Source organism: Aulonocara sp. 'chitande type north' Nkhata Bay, linkage group LG10 (assembly GCF_057382095.1).
Source record: "Aulonocara sp. 'chitande type north' Nkhata Bay isolate Kocher_YH1m ecotype deep benthic linkage group LG10, A_spYH_male_GT1.1, whole genome shotgun sequence".
Classification (NCBI taxonomy): Eukaryota; Metazoa; Chordata; class Actinopteri; order Cichliformes; family Cichlidae; genus Aulonocara; species Aulonocara sp. 'chitande type north' Nkhata Bay.
In genome coordinates, this window is record NC_141353.1 from 15010125 (window position 1) to 15024611 (window position 14487).

The window sequence follows — 14487 nt, forward strand, 5'->3', positions numbered from 1 at the left end:
ACAGAGAGCAATAGCTTCTCAGTAGAAGGAAAAAGGCACTGCAGTTGACCAGGAGCTGAGCGGAGGCTGTGAAGGGGACGAGGGGTAGCTACAAAGCTGACCGTGACTTGGTACTCACACGCTCCTGCTGCTTTGGCTTACACACACGTTTAGGCTCTGATTTCTTTCCCACTGACAACGATAGCGATAATGACTGCTGGCAAAAACGCAATAAGAAATTGTTAAGAAGTCTGGGGCAAAAAGATGAATGTCAGGATATGGCTTGCACTTCTAGAACTGCAGAAACACAGAAATAGTTCTCGTTCATTTAGTGATTTTCTCTGTAGCATCAGTTGCAGAGGTTTGCAACAGTGCTGCCCACAAGCAGCCAATCCATCACCTCTGACACATGAAGTCACCGGGTACTTGTTTTCATCTGCCACTGAAGAGAATCACTCATATAACATGTATGAATTTAAAGTGTAACACAGTTTTCTTTCCAGAACCTAACCCAACGAGTGGCTACATATAATAAACATATCTGTCAAGCAAAACACAACTGCTTGCTAATATACAGCTTGGCATTACACTTCATAAGTTAGATCAAACTGTCTGATGGATATGAATTTTAATGACCTATCTAATAATGTGTGAGATGAAGGAAGACAACACGGTGGACTACATGTTAAATTATGCTGGAAACTCTGTAAAAATCAATGAAGCACTTGAAGCATACACACAAAGCGTATCTTACTTGTGATGTGTCATTGTCGCTGTGTACTCCGTTCACTGACACGGACTGATTGAGAGTGGTCTGGTCCAGACTGGTTCTGTGTTACAGAGGGAAAAGAAAGCATGTTAATTTTTCTCTCGTAGTGTGTTTTTGCTTTACACGAACACTCTTGTGCTCTACCCAGTCTTCTCTTTGGCATACCTGGCTGCAGAATCATGTGGTTGAGTTTCTGTCTCAGACTGTGGCACTTCTACTGGTGGAGGAGTAGGAGGTCGCCTCGCTCTCTCCTCTTCCTCCCGCCTCCTCTGATTTTCTTGCTCTTCAAGCTAAACAGTGGAAAACAATTAGCCATTTTTTAGTGTAATACCAAGGGAGTCGGGTTTCTATTGTCTAAATTATAGATGATGCAGAATGTACTATATCCTACACATCCTGCATTTACCAGTGTACTCCAGAACAAGCCAAATCTCTCTACTTACTGTAGTGAGCTTCTCCAGCTGCACGAAGCGCTCTTCCCAAGCCGTGGCGAGTTTCTCAAAGGCTTCATGGCGCTTAATTAGGCTCTCTACTTCATCCACATTTGAGCCCAACTCTGCTGCGCGCACCAGAGGTTCTTGCCCAGCCAACCACGACTCTGCCACATAAGCATCACGTCCGAACTGCAACACCTCCAGCACTGATATGAAGATGACCAAAGGCCACAATATAGAGAGAAAAACAAAGAAAACACAGAGAGGATGAGAAAAAAAGAATTATAATTCAATGTACAATGCTGCAGTTGCATAAAGAGACCTTTAAACTGGAGGTACCGGTTTGCATGTTATCTACCATCTCTTGCGTGTAGCAACTTGCCTACAACACCATGCACTTTTGCCACGGCTCTGTTGGCCTAAATGCACCCGTGTGCAGTCCAAAAATGTGAAGCATGCATACCAATTTGTAAATGGTCCATCTTGTCTTGCCATTTTTTGTTGATCTTATCTCTTTTTTCCTGGAGTTGAGTCAGTTTTTCTCGGATCTGTAAATAGGTGAACAGGTTCAGATATCAGTTCTTGAGTCAACATGGTTTTTTGTTTTTTGTAAACATGCACTGTTCTCTCTCAAGACAACCGTAAATGTGACCCACTGCAAAATACCTCATCAGATGCATAGTGGTTTTTGTTGATCAAAGTATTTCCCATCTCAACACAAGCAGTGAAGCTGTCTGTCCTAGCGTCAATCTCTGATCTGATGTCTTGATGATTGGCAATTACTAACCCTGCAGAAGATACATCCCTATAAAAAAAAAACCCCACAGGAGATAGGAGAGGCAGGTTATATATGAATAAACAAGTTATTGTTGAAGTTATTTTATAGTAAGTGGAAATTTAAGCAAAAAATGACATTTACCTTGGGCTATCATGTGCGTCAATCTGCAGGTTCACACCATCCATCCAGAGCATGAGGTCTCGCACCATGTTGAAGAAGCGGAATTTCTCCACGGTGTCCAGCAGGAGGAGCCTGCGAGCCTCGCCAGCCTCGAGCAGGCCCTCCCAGGCAGAAGTCACAGCATGTTCGCTTCTGTGAATGTCATCCGCTTTCTCACCAGCGTAGGCCTTCTGCAGGCGTGCAGCATCATCCTGCACTTGATTCACCTAGGAGTTCAAAGGAGCAGAGGGATATTTGGTCTCGTATTCACATATTAGTTTCGCCATCTAAAATGAGATCACTTTTAGCAAGTGATAACTGACCTGTCCGCTGAGGGCCTGGATGTCATGTTCAAAAGCGGTGTGCTGTCTGTGCAGATGCTGGACAGTGTTGAGGTCACGGCCAAGTTCAGAAGGCAGTGCTTCCCTCTTCTCCTTAACACGTCCAAGCACCTCCATGGCATCTTGATGGAAGCGGTGCAGCTCATAAGAGGCTGCCAACATTTGCGTGCGTGTGTCAATCAGCTCCAGCAGGTCAGCCCAGGCCTCGTTTAAACCGTCTTTCCATTCAGCAACACTGGCGTTCTCAGGATGACCCGACTCAATCAGATCATCTGCCAGCGCATTTACACCATCCACACGCTCTTGGCCGATAGTGCTGGTGTCACGAGCAAACTCCCGGAACTTGTCCCTCAGCATCTGTACAAAGAAAAAGAAAAAAAACAGGGCAAAAGGGAGCAACATAATTAATTCAGCTAAATCTCTTTGAGCTTTCATGTCTCCAAAGTATGCTACTGAGAGGAAAAAAACTCACTGTGACATGTTCATAGTCCTGTCCTAGTTCATGGGAGCCAGCAACCACCTCTCTCTCTGCAATCCACTGTTCCAGGTCATCCACCTCCCGCTTCAGCTGGGTCAGCCTCAGCCTCTCCTGAAGCCGTCCCCGACGCTCCTCAGCAAGGTCCTTCAGACCTGCGTACAGCTTGTCAACTTGGGCTTGTCGTAAGGTGATTCTTTCGCTGTTTAATTGAAAATGAGAGAGATGAGGTTATGGGTGTCCTGTTCTATTTATAGAAGGTGAAGTGTGGCATCTGAAAATGTTCACAACGTCTTGTGCTCTCACCTCTCTGGGTGTTCATTGTTGACCATGAGACGACTGCTGTTGGCCAGTTGGTGGATGGTTTGGGCGTAGTCTTCAAGTGCCTGCTCAAGGATCTGGTGCTTCTTGACCATCACTAGAGCATTTTGCTCATCCTGAGAGAAAAAGAGAAAATTATCAACTTTCTTCAAGCACAAGATGTAGGAAAAAAAAGCAATTAAATCTCACTTTACACGAGCTTACCTTGGCTTTTTCTTCTGACATCATGTGCAACTCTTGCTCTCCCATCCAGGCCTCTGCCTCCGCAGCATCGGCATAGAACTGCTGGGCACGATTAGCCTCTATTAGACGGGCATGACGCTTGTCTGTCTCGGCGATCAACTGGTCCCAAAGGCTCTGCAGTTCAACTAGGCGATCCTCCAGAACAGACTGGCGTTCACCATCTACCTGGGTCTGAGTCTTGCCTCGTCTGTGGATGTCATCAATGCGAGGCTGATGGCCTTGAATCTCCTTCTGCAAAGTCTGATTCACAACCAGAGACAATATTCAACTTTCTTAGTTGGCTAACATTCCCTACTCCTCAAAATCTCTCTAAACTCAGTCCAAGTGTCTGTTTAAAGTATTTAGATTCTTGCATGTCAAAGTTTGGAACCTGATTACCCATAAAATTACGTCTTATCTCTATGACTGTGGTCAATGTTCAATAAAGACATAAAAATACATTATTTTTGTACTGTAAATTTATTCAGGCTGTTCTCGACTGTGACTGTGACTTATATGAAAATGAGACCACATTTTATGAGTAATCAATACCAAACCTTTGCCCTTTAAGCTACTTACAATGCAACACCTAAAAATAATACTGAAAATTTGTAACTTTTTCAAAATATATTGAAAAAGCTGCAACTTTACCTGGTTCTTCTTGATTAGCAGCTGTACAGTGGGCAGGTCTTTTCCATGGTCTGTGGAGGTTGCTAGGGGCATCCTTTCTGTCACCCACAGCTGAGAGGCAAAGATTGATTATTAATTATCTTAATGTCAGGATATATTTTGTCAGAAACTGTTTATTTTATTGATGGAATCACTAAGGTTATCCCACTCACAATTTCATCCTCCAGGTCTCTGTTGAATTGATGTGCTTCTTTGGAGGCGAGCAGCTGCTGTCTCCTGAGGTTGAGTGGGTCTTGGAGGTTGGCGAAGCTGTCGGTGACACGCCGTTGCTGACCATCTATCTCAGCCAGTCCGGCATCTTCCTGGGACAGAGCCAGAGCCTGAGACTTCAGGGCCTGCACCTCCTTCTCTCTGACCTCCATTTGATGCTCCAGCATCTACATAGAGAGAGCACAAACATTAAAGAAACAAATGCATAACATTTAGCTCCACTAAGCAAACATGGCTACTTGCACCACATTCATTTGATTATATGTAATATTGAACATGTTTAAAAAGTGAGACTTTTTTCGCCCATTTTAAAAATGTATTTGCAAGACTAATTTTAAAAGTGCTTTTTCTGTACTATGTAGTGTACCTGGTGCTTCTTGAGGAGGATGTTCACACTGGTCAGATCTTTTCCATAGTCATCACTTTGCAGCTGACCTTCAAGGTTTTTCAGCCAAACATCTAGAGCGGAGCAGCTCTGTGTGAAGAGCTCTGCTCTGTTAGCATCAAATAAGCACTGAGCCTTCGTACGAGTTGTGCTCTCCAGCTCCTCCCACTGACGCTGCAGGTCCTCCAGGGTCTGCTGGACAACAGGTTTCAGCTCAGGCTTCTCAGCAACCAGTGCTTGACCCTCCTGTTAGAGATGAGACACAAAAACAAGCTTGAACGTTATTAAATGTCCCATTTGGTCAAAGTCAGTGCCATTTTCCAGTTTTTCAAAAGGGAAGCTAAATAAAGAAATTAAATTATAATGACATGGATGTTATGATTATACATTTACTGATTTAACTGGCCACACCTTATCAATTTTGTCGAGCCAGTCTTTGTTGGAGGCCAGCTCTGCCATGAATGCCTGGTGTTTCTGCCACTTGCTGTGAAGATTTCTGGCCTCATCATAAGACATGTCCTGAGCCGTCAGCATCTTCTCATTTATCCACAAGGTGAGCTATGAAAAAGACAACAGCATAATGGAAGTTTCAGTTTCAATGTAAATATCAAGATGCAATAGTTTGCATTAGTACTCAACTAAGCCATATTCTTACCTCTTGTCCATCTTGGAGGAAGTGCTGAAGTTCCCGGTTATCCTTAAGCTTGGTCAGCAGTTCATTTGCAGCCTCTTTATTCTTAAGATGTCTGGAGAAAATAAACGGGAAAAAATGTTTAGCCTTCAAACATCTAATTAAAAATGTAAATAATAAAAAGTTATATAAATATCAGTTTTTCTTCCTTCTTTTACTCTAACCTTTCCTGGATTGAATCATCCTTTTCCTGGATCTTATCAGAGTTTGCATTAGAGTCATTAATGAGGCGTCTTCCAGCTTCCACCACACCAGTTATTTTCTCTTCACTGGCCTCTGTGGTGGTGAGGAAATCCTCATGCTTCTTAATGGCCTCCTCTGCTGCCTGAAGACTGGTGGGCATCTCTGTGTGGGACAGCACGTACTCCTACGCAGAGATGGACACAAAAGGAATGTTAAACATCGTCTCACATGCAGTTTTCATAGGTAATTATCGAATTCCAGTGATTTTTACTTTTTTTTTTAGGCCTTTTTTCCTGTTTATTTATACAACAGAGTAAGACATTTAAAAATGTGGGAACTGGTAAAGAAGAATTTTTCATAGAATATCAGATCCATTTTCTCTGAAACGTGCAGTTATTTGCTTTGCACCAATAAAAAAAAATTGTTATTTCTTTGTCGAAGAGTATTTTCCTAACCTGGCTGTTAAGGAATGCCTCTGCCTGCTTTGCATCTCTCAGGAAAGTCTGGAAGTCGAAGGCTTGGGCCAACAGGCTGTGCCGATTCTCCCACATGCGCCGCAACTCATGCCAGCCAGTGTCCAATGCCTGGAGCCTCTGGGCCAAAAACATGTGCTGGGCATCTGTCTGACCTTGGGTGACCTCCTCACCAACCGCACGCATCTTTTCATAGTCCTCCTTATAGTTATCCACCTCGTTCTTGATGCTCTCATGCTGGGCTAGCAAACTCTCAGCCTCAGGCAGAGAAGTGGGAATATCCTCTGAAGCCACGGCTGTCTGGGTGCGGGACAGCCAGGACTGGAAGTCATCCAAATCCCTAAGGAAACCCTGTAGCTTGCTAGCTTCCCCCAGTGACTCTTCCCGTCGCTTCATGGTGGCGTTCAGTTCCTCCCACACCTCTTGAATCTCTCCCAAGCGTCCTTGGATCTCTCCTGCTTGATCTGGATGTTCCTTGGCCAACTTTTCTGCCTCATTTCTCAAGTCATCTAATTTTCCCTGAAAAGATAAAGAAAAATATTTAAATTGCATATATTATACTAAAATACCTCATCACAAAACCCTAAATAATACTATATTCATTTTGCCTTGTTTCACTGGTGTTCTGGTCCCACCCTCCACCCATTACATTTACACCTCCCATACCTGGATAGCCTCAAGGTCCCTCTCCATGCCAGTGAGTTTGCGTTGTAGTGCCATCACTCCCGCCAAGTCATTGCCAAGACCCTGAGTAGATTCAATAACTTTGGTCTTTTCCTTCATCCAAGTCTGGATCTCATTACACTCGAGTTGGTAGTTCTGGATGTTGAGAGCCGACTCAAGATCTTGTTTCTTTTGTCCAGCCAGTTGCTGAAACTCCTTCCATCTAGAAACAACACAGACCAGGCTTAAAATGCTACCTGCACGCCTTTTAAATAATACACATTCCTCAGCAGAAATAGGGTTACAATAATTCATAAATGTAGCTCTGACCTGTTGTTTAGTTGGTCTGCTGTCTGGTGGATTTGGTCTTTGTTACAGTTGTCTGAGCTCAGCAGCTGCTCTGCCACCTGGTTCACATCAGTGACACGGGTTCCTAGGTTGTTCATCTCAGGTTCCAGTGTCTCAAATCTATATCCATAAATGAAACACCATGATTAATTCACTCATTCTATCTATCATAGACATTTCTAGACATTATAGTAGATTTAAAAACACTGACTGTTTATTTTTAAGATTAGAGCTTAGATCAATATAATGTACAATTTTCATCTTTGCTTTATGTCATCAACATTAATTTCCGCGATTACATGTAATGTCATTTCACAACTACAAGTGTCCGTCTTAGTCTTTCAAACATGAAAAGATTTTGAAGAAAAATAATGAATCTGTCATCATCTTTGGCATTCGAACCTTCCCTCACCCACAGACTCACCTTTGCTGTACGACCTCCAAGTCCTCCAGCTTTGTAGGGATCTCCATGCCATGTAACCACTGTTCCTTTTCCTCCACCCAGAGCTGACAGGCACCAGCTTCACTGAACATGCGGTAGAGGGCCAGGGCACCTTCCAGAGCCTGGCGTCGAGCTGCTGACAGGGTCTCCAGTTCTTCATAACGTTGTTCAATAGCAGGCAGACGACCATCCACCTACAGTCAGCAATAGGCAGTAATTTAGTACTACAAACAGCATGCAATCATTGAAGAAGTATGAAAAAGAAAGCACACGTACTTCAGGGTAATGTACATAGGCCTGTGGCAGTGCTTGGACCTGCTCGTGCAGAGAGTCAATTAGGGGGTGGTGACTCTGGATCTCCTCTTCTATCTCCCTCTGCTTGCGAGCTAGAGTTTGGGTAGAGAACTCATCGTGGCCCACCTCCTGACTGGATACCTGTCTAAGTGTCTCCATGATCCATGCCTCCATGTCATTGGCATCCGTCTGAAACTGATGCAGGGCCACGGCTTCCTTAAGGCTCTGCTCTCTTTGCTTAGTTGTCTGAGAAGCATCAAAAATAAGAATATTATGGGTAAAAATGCAATATTTGAAGAAAGCACCTTAGAATTGATGATGAACATTTACCTCCTCCAGATGGGCCCACTGTGCATGGATGTCTTGAATCCTCTCAGTTACTTCCGAAGCTCCAAAGTGCCCTTCTTTAACCAGATCTTCTCCAGCAGCAATACTGTTACTCAGGGGGCCATAGCGGGCTGCCATCTCATCCCTGAAAGCCTCATGTTTACTGAGTAGGTGAAGGGCAGAAGTAAGGTCACGGCCACAGTCTCCACTAGCCAGGATCTGTTCCTGCTCTCGGATCCAGGCTGCCTCCTCTCCGAGATCCCACAGGAACTGCCACAGACGCCGTGAGTCCTCTAGGCGCTCTCTGCGATTCACAGCGAGCTGACCAAGTTCTTCATAGGCTTGACCCAGCAGCTCAACCTTCTCACTAACTAGTCCAGGCTCACAAGGTTTATAGGCTTACAATTTAAAAAAAAAGGCAGAAATACACAGAATTTAGACAGTGTGCACAAAGGGTCAGACTAAAATGCATACTCTGTACACAAAATGTGCAAGACCATTTTTTAAGACTTACCCTGCTCATGGGAAGTGAAGCGGTTTGCAGCTCCTTGCACTGCCTTGATCCTCTCTGCCTGAGCAGAAATATCAGCCTCTACCAGATTGTGCTTTTGCAGTAGGTCTAACACATCATGCAAATGTTTTCCGCTGTCCTGAGACTGCAGACGACCCTGAAAACAGAAAGCACAGTCCAGTAGAATATTTCCCAGTTTTATCTTGTGAAAATCGACAATTACCTAAGTATATATTCAATAAATAACGATTGTTTTTCAACTTGCCACAACATAAACGTCATTTTTAAATATAAAAATGCTAATAAATCTTTAGTGCTTGGTGACTTCTCACATATTGGGTTACAAACACATCACTCAGAGCTATAGACAAGTCACATCCAAGTAGCTGAGATTTTATACTACCCCATTCTATTGGTTACTTATAATATCCTTATAGGGTCAGGTCAGCCCAAAATTATATCTATAAATTTTATCTCTTGCCTTCAGTGTGATTTATCCATTTAAATCTGCAAAACCTGTGAGTAATTTCATTTTAGAATTACTTTACGTTTTACCAACCACAATCTCTCTAGAGAAGAAAGCATCTGTTTATCAGAGATAAGAAGATGATGCTAGTGACAGCATGACAGAATCTAAGCAGCTGGGCTGTAACGTTAGCTAGCTGCACATATGTAGACAGTAAAAGGAAAATGGTTCCCACAACTGCTATTCCCATTGCTACTGCCATTCATGGAAGTCAGGTTTTAGTCAGTTTGGATTATACAGTATAAATTACATAGCATAAATGATACTTCACACTGTTCAGCTATTTAAACCAAACAAGGGGTCTGATATATTGGCAAATGTGTCAGTGGTAATCAGGCATTACTGGCGCTTCCTTTGGCCAATCAAAATGTGAGCACATTTAAGATAAGTCTTTATTGCCATTGCGCAGTCATTCTTAGTACAATAGTACAACGAAGTTGGAAAACACAGAAGAAAGGTGCGTAATTCTAGTCACTGGAGTCTACCTCAGTCGACCTCAGTAAAGCCAGCAAAGAAAGGTAACACCAATCAGGCTAGGCCTGCACAAAGCTAATTACTGCTATAAAGTGCTGACACTAAAGCTGTCAGGGACATATGTGAAAAACAATTATGTTAATTGAGGATTAGGAAACTCATTTTTGCTAATTAAAACCTCAAGAGAATGCAGGAATCAAAGTAGTAATTCAACACAAAGCGCAGTCAAATTTATGTAAGCTTCTGTTTCTTTGTGGTAGCTTTACCTTCTCATCTGCCATCCAGTCCATGATGTAACGCATCTCCTGAAACAGCCTCTGTAGGTCACGGTGGGCATTCAGACGCTCTCTGCGTGCAGCCAGAAGTTCTTTCAAGTATTCCCAGAGTCGAAGCACATTATCCCTTCGTGCGAGTATGCGCCGCACATCATGATATCCCTCTGCCTCCAGCTCTTTGGCGACAGCCTCCACTGCGGCCACACGCTCCCAGTATGCTCCAATGTCTGTCTCAATTGCCTCGTGTTTACGAGTGGCAGCTTCCACTGCTCCCAGGTCGGTTCCAAAATTATCCTAATATCAGAGAAAAAGAAGCACATGATTGCATTATTGTAAATCTATTTACTGCATTCAAATCAGGAATTCAAATTTTGTTTGTGTTTTTTCAATTTACCTGAGACACCAGTCTCTGGTTCTCGCTCAGCCATGTCTCCCGCATAGCAGCTTTCCGGTCAAAGCGAGCAGCGAGCATCTCCAGTTTCTCCTGGCGAATCAACTCATTTCTCAGTGCCAGCTCACGTTCATGTTCTGCCTTTTCCAGTCGTTCCCATGCCTGCCATGCAAATATAAGCCAGGAAGCCTGTATCATCCAGAATCTACAAAATGAACATTGAGTTGGAAGGCTGTACTTGCCTTTTCTAGAACAAGCCATACCTTATTTATGTCAGAAATGAGTTTTCCCTCTCTTGGCATGTAAACCTTCTGATTGTTTGCTCTCATCTTGCTTTGGATAGTAAAAAGAAGAACCTCCAAGTTTCCTTTCTCTGTAAATCTGAGGACATCAGACACTGATAGTTAACGTACTGCATAGCGTCACCATTTTGGATTATAATTGATTACCAAGCACTGACTCATTCACTTAACCCAGCTGACACTCACTTGGGAGGTTTCTCCACAGTCCTGTAGGAGTTAAAAGCTTGGAGCTGGTTCTGTACAGCACTCAGAGAGTTAGCTAGCTGCCGATCATTGAGTGTCACTATGGTCTGCTCGATCCACTGCAGCAGCTCAGAGGCCAGGGTCTCATACTTCTCTATCAGCTGGTCGGCCTCAATAGCATAGTCGAGCACCTGAAGTGCAGAGAAATGTATTATTTGAACTGGGGACATAAAGTCAGTGTACATCTACTCACTTTCACTCACATAAATGTATACACACAAAACTAACCTTGCCAATTCGTTTGCCCTCCACTGCCAGGGCTTTCATCTTGGAGAAGTAATGATAGTAAGTTGCCACATAGGTAATTATAGACTTTTCATCAGGCTGATCCACATTGACATCTTGAAAAAAATAATAATAATATGGTTAATATAAATATTTACATGGTATTTATATTATATATACTATAATATTTGCATCAAAACACTCTGAATAACACGTGGGAAAGTGTTTATATCTTTAATCATGCTTTTTGTTATGTCACTATAGCTGACTTGCTACAGTGATGCAGTGTTGCCTAATCTAAAATTTATTGCAGTAATCCTCTATAGCCAAACTCTCGCCAATCTGTTTCAGGCAACAGCTTAGTGCCTTAGCAGACAGATCAGGCCATCAATGTGACTTACAAGAGCGCTTTTGTTGTTGTTGAGGCTTTAAACACTCACCTTCTGGGTCCAGCAGCTTGGTAAGCCCCAGTTCCTTCTCAGCCACATTGAAAGCATTTTGGAGATTGTAGTGAGCGTTGGACCTCTTCAGGTTGTCAAACTCAATCAGGTCGGGTCTGCAGAGGATTGGAAAAAATTGTGACTTTAATGAGAAGGGGTTACAGAAGAGTGCAAGGTGCAAGCAAATACGAATATCGGCTGACTTATTGCAACTTGTTGTAGTACAGAAGAAAATGTTTTCAATCCAAGGTGCATAAAATGTTCCTCTAGAACTGGATGAAGTCATCTGCATGAAAAAAGGCTTCTGATCATGGATGAAAACCACACCTGCAAACTAATGCCTGAATGATGCTTTCATTTACAGTTGCTGGTTGGTGGTAGAAAAGTATGAAAGGCGTTCGGGTGAGTATATTTTATTAAAACCTATAGGATATTATAGCATGAATGCATTCACAAAAAATAAAATGAGGACAAAAAGGACTGAGCATAATGTAATTTCTTGCATGATAATGTAAACGACAGACAGCTCAGTGGTTTGCGTAACTACCCTACGGCTCACTAACTGCTCTGAAAGCCATGTTGGCTTTCATCTATCAAGTATCACCCTTATCACCCTCACAGTATGCAGTCATTGTAAGGAACAATATGCTCTCCTCTGTTTGAGTCATATGTGTTTAGGCTACACCTTTGGCTTCTACTTTACAGCTCCATTTAAATGTTAGCTATTCATGAGTTACCAGCAGAGTGTGCAACTGGGGCATCAAGTATGGCTCTTAATAGAAAATAAGTGGGTTATAATTTCTGTGATCTAGGTCATCTTATTCCCTATTTATTTTCATCCTTTCAGGCATACTGCAGACTAAAGAATGGGAGGAGCAAGTGGAGACCTAAATAGAAAAGGGGATAAAAACACCCCAGAGATGGGAAATGGTTCTGCGACAGGTGCTCCTCATTACGAAGGGAATGAAAACCATTAAAATACAACACTCCCTTTTGATTTGGAGGATGACTAAGTTATCTAAAACAACCTTACAGTAAGAAACAAAAACTGCAATTACACTGAATAAGTAAATGCTTAAAAAGGGCAGCTTTTACTGTAGCTGTTATCAGTGATGTGAAATACATGAAGAAGTCAATGACCTGTGTTTGTGCACGATGGCATTGAACGCTAGACCATCTCTCCAACTGGTAGTGAAGTTGTGTATATTCACATTTGGGTATCTGAAAAGGGCAGATAAGAATTCATTAATCATTAGCTCAACAAAGAAAAATTCAACCCTTCTGGTTCTCTTTTACTGCTCCTTTCTTACCCAGCAGTTTTCATTTGGCACCAAAGCAGCAGCGCATCTTTAGCTGATTTCTTCTCCTTATTGTCCTCAGTTTCCACACTGATGTCTTGAATCTGTAAGTATGGTACACATCCAGTCAGGTCGGAGCTTCAATAATAACTGACCTTCAAATGTTATTGCAGTAGTGGGGTGTATAACATTTAAGGAAGTCAAGTAACAACAGTAAGTTCATAACTACAATAATGGCATAAAGAATTACTTTTTAAAATTATGTTAACTTTTAATAATTCAGTTTTTCTGGGCATGGCTAAATCCAGAGACCTGACATCCCAAAGCCCAAGTTCAGCAACATGGTGACTGAGGTGAGAGGGAAAATCTGTAGAGCTCATCACAGCTACTTTATATATTACCTGGAAGCGAAGGATGATGGTCCAGATGAGACCCAGGGTGAGACGGTGATTCCCATCCACAATGTCATGTGAGCCCATATTTTCCAGATGAACTTTTTGCTCCTTAAGAAACTGTAGGGCTTTGTCAACATTTTCAAGGCAGTGGATACGCATGCGGCCCTTAGTAGGTTTTGGCTAGGGGAAGCAGCAGAAAAATACAAGTTGACATAGGTTGACATTGTTGAAGAAGACAGGGCTTGGCAGGAGTTTAAAAAAAGAAAAGCAAGTAGAAGCAAAAGAAGTAAATCACATATTTTTTTAAAAAACAAAAAACAAGAAATGAAGCACATGATTTCTCCTTCCTCCTGACTTGTGAGGGTCATCCTGAGGGTATGGGTCAGGATTGGGACATAAAGCATTAGTTCCTCTGTGATACTAACCAGCTGTTCTCCTGAGAGCACTTCCAGAAGGCGGATTAGCATGCGCCCATCCCGTAGGTCGGTGTACAAGTCACCAATGCGACAGGTCACTCGGCCTAAGTGAGAATTTACCCATTTGGTAAAGGTTTTCTTCTGTACTGCTTCACGTTCATCTGCAAAGGATGAAAGAAAGAGAGGGGGGTTAAAGCCTTTACACATTACAACAACATAAACTTTACTACGAACTGTCTTCAGTGCCATTACTCTGTAGGAAATGCATATTTACAGTAAAAAAAAGAAAAACAAAACAAATGTCTATAGTTTTGATCACATCTGAGCTCAGCCAGGAGACAGTAAGTCATAAGGACTTAAGCCCCTGCCCTGTGCAGTTCATTTCACAGACAAGCTATGCCATTAAGTCTTTAGAATCACTAGTGACAGCTTAGTGAGAGGTGCTCCCCCCACAAACCACAGTTTACCGATAGCTCTGCTAATGTGTGCATTGCTAATTACTCTGAAGACGTCAGTTTAGAAACAAGACTGTGCAAAACCAGCATGAAGTAATGGCATTTAGTGAGTACTTTTTATTGTTCCTTTGAAAGAGCAGGGCTGAAAAAAGGAATCACAATAAATTAAGCTGTAACAGCAGCTGAGACATATGGACCGGGGGAGTAAGAAGCTAATCCTGCTCCACCACCTAACAAGGTGACCTCATTTCTAGGATACAAGGTCTCCCTGCCTTTTCAAAACACTATTCTAGCACTGTACTTACAGCACTGCACCTAATGCAAGAACAACTTAAAATTAGACATAAAACAG

The 14487-nt window shown here is 42.6% G+C and overlaps 1 protein-coding gene across 4 annotated transcripts in view; it reads right to left on the minus strand.

Annotated features, from left to right (window-relative positions):
• The window catches only part of sptbn2 (spectrin, beta, non-erythrocytic 2), a 48215-nt gene that overhangs the window by 2689 nt on the left and 31039 nt on the right, over nt 1–14487 (minus strand). For 2 of the 4 annotated variants that reach the window (XM_086308505.1, XM_086308508.1), the window contains 34 exons: nt 13690–13841; nt 13271–13444; nt 12882–12973; nt 12712–12792; nt 11572–11687; nt 11135–11247; nt 10850–11037; nt 10625–10742; nt 10365–10523; nt 9962–10264; nt 8699–8852; nt 8188–8582; nt 7840–8103; nt 7546–7757; nt 7104–7241; nt 6777–6996; nt 6093–6629; nt 5619–5821; nt 5419–5509; nt 5175–5321; nt 4746–5009; nt 4321–4545; nt 4130–4219; nt 3461–3739; nt 3242–3372; nt 2933–3137; nt 2443–2817; nt 2102–2346; nt 1849–1987; nt 1646–1730; nt 1192–1388; nt 914–1038; nt 734–809; nt 119–196 (listed from right to left, as the gene is read on the minus strand). In XM_086308505.1, the coding sequence (XP_086164631.1) occupies nt 119–196; nt 734–809; nt 914–1038; nt 1192–1388; nt 1646–1730; nt 1849–1987; nt 2102–2346; nt 2443–2817; nt 2933–3137; nt 3242–3372; nt 3461–3739; nt 4130–4219; nt 4321–4545; nt 4746–5009; nt 5175–5321; nt 5419–5509; nt 5619–5821; nt 6093–6629; nt 6777–6996; nt 7104–7241; nt 7546–7757; nt 7840–8103; nt 8188–8582; nt 8699–8852; nt 9962–10264; nt 10365–10523; nt 10625–10742; nt 10850–11037; nt 11135–11247; nt 11572–11687; nt 12712–12792; nt 12882–12973; nt 13271–13444; nt 13690–13841 (6371 nt within the window). The remainder of the gene's footprint in view (nt 1–118; nt 197–733; nt 810–913; nt 1039–1191; nt 1389–1645; nt 1731–1848; nt 1988–2101; nt 2347–2442; nt 2818–2932; nt 3138–3241; nt 3373–3460; nt 3740–4129; nt 4220–4320; nt 4546–4745; nt 5010–5174; nt 5322–5418; nt 5510–5618; nt 5822–6092; nt 6630–6776; nt 6997–7103; nt 7242–7545; nt 7758–7839; nt 8104–8187; nt 8583–8698; nt 8853–9961; nt 10265–10364; nt 10524–10624; nt 10743–10849; nt 11038–11134; nt 11248–11571; nt 11688–12711; nt 12793–12881; nt 12974–13270; nt 13445–13689; nt 13842–14487) is intronic. The other 2 variants (XM_086308507.1, XM_086308509.1) reach the window with 2 other exon arrangements.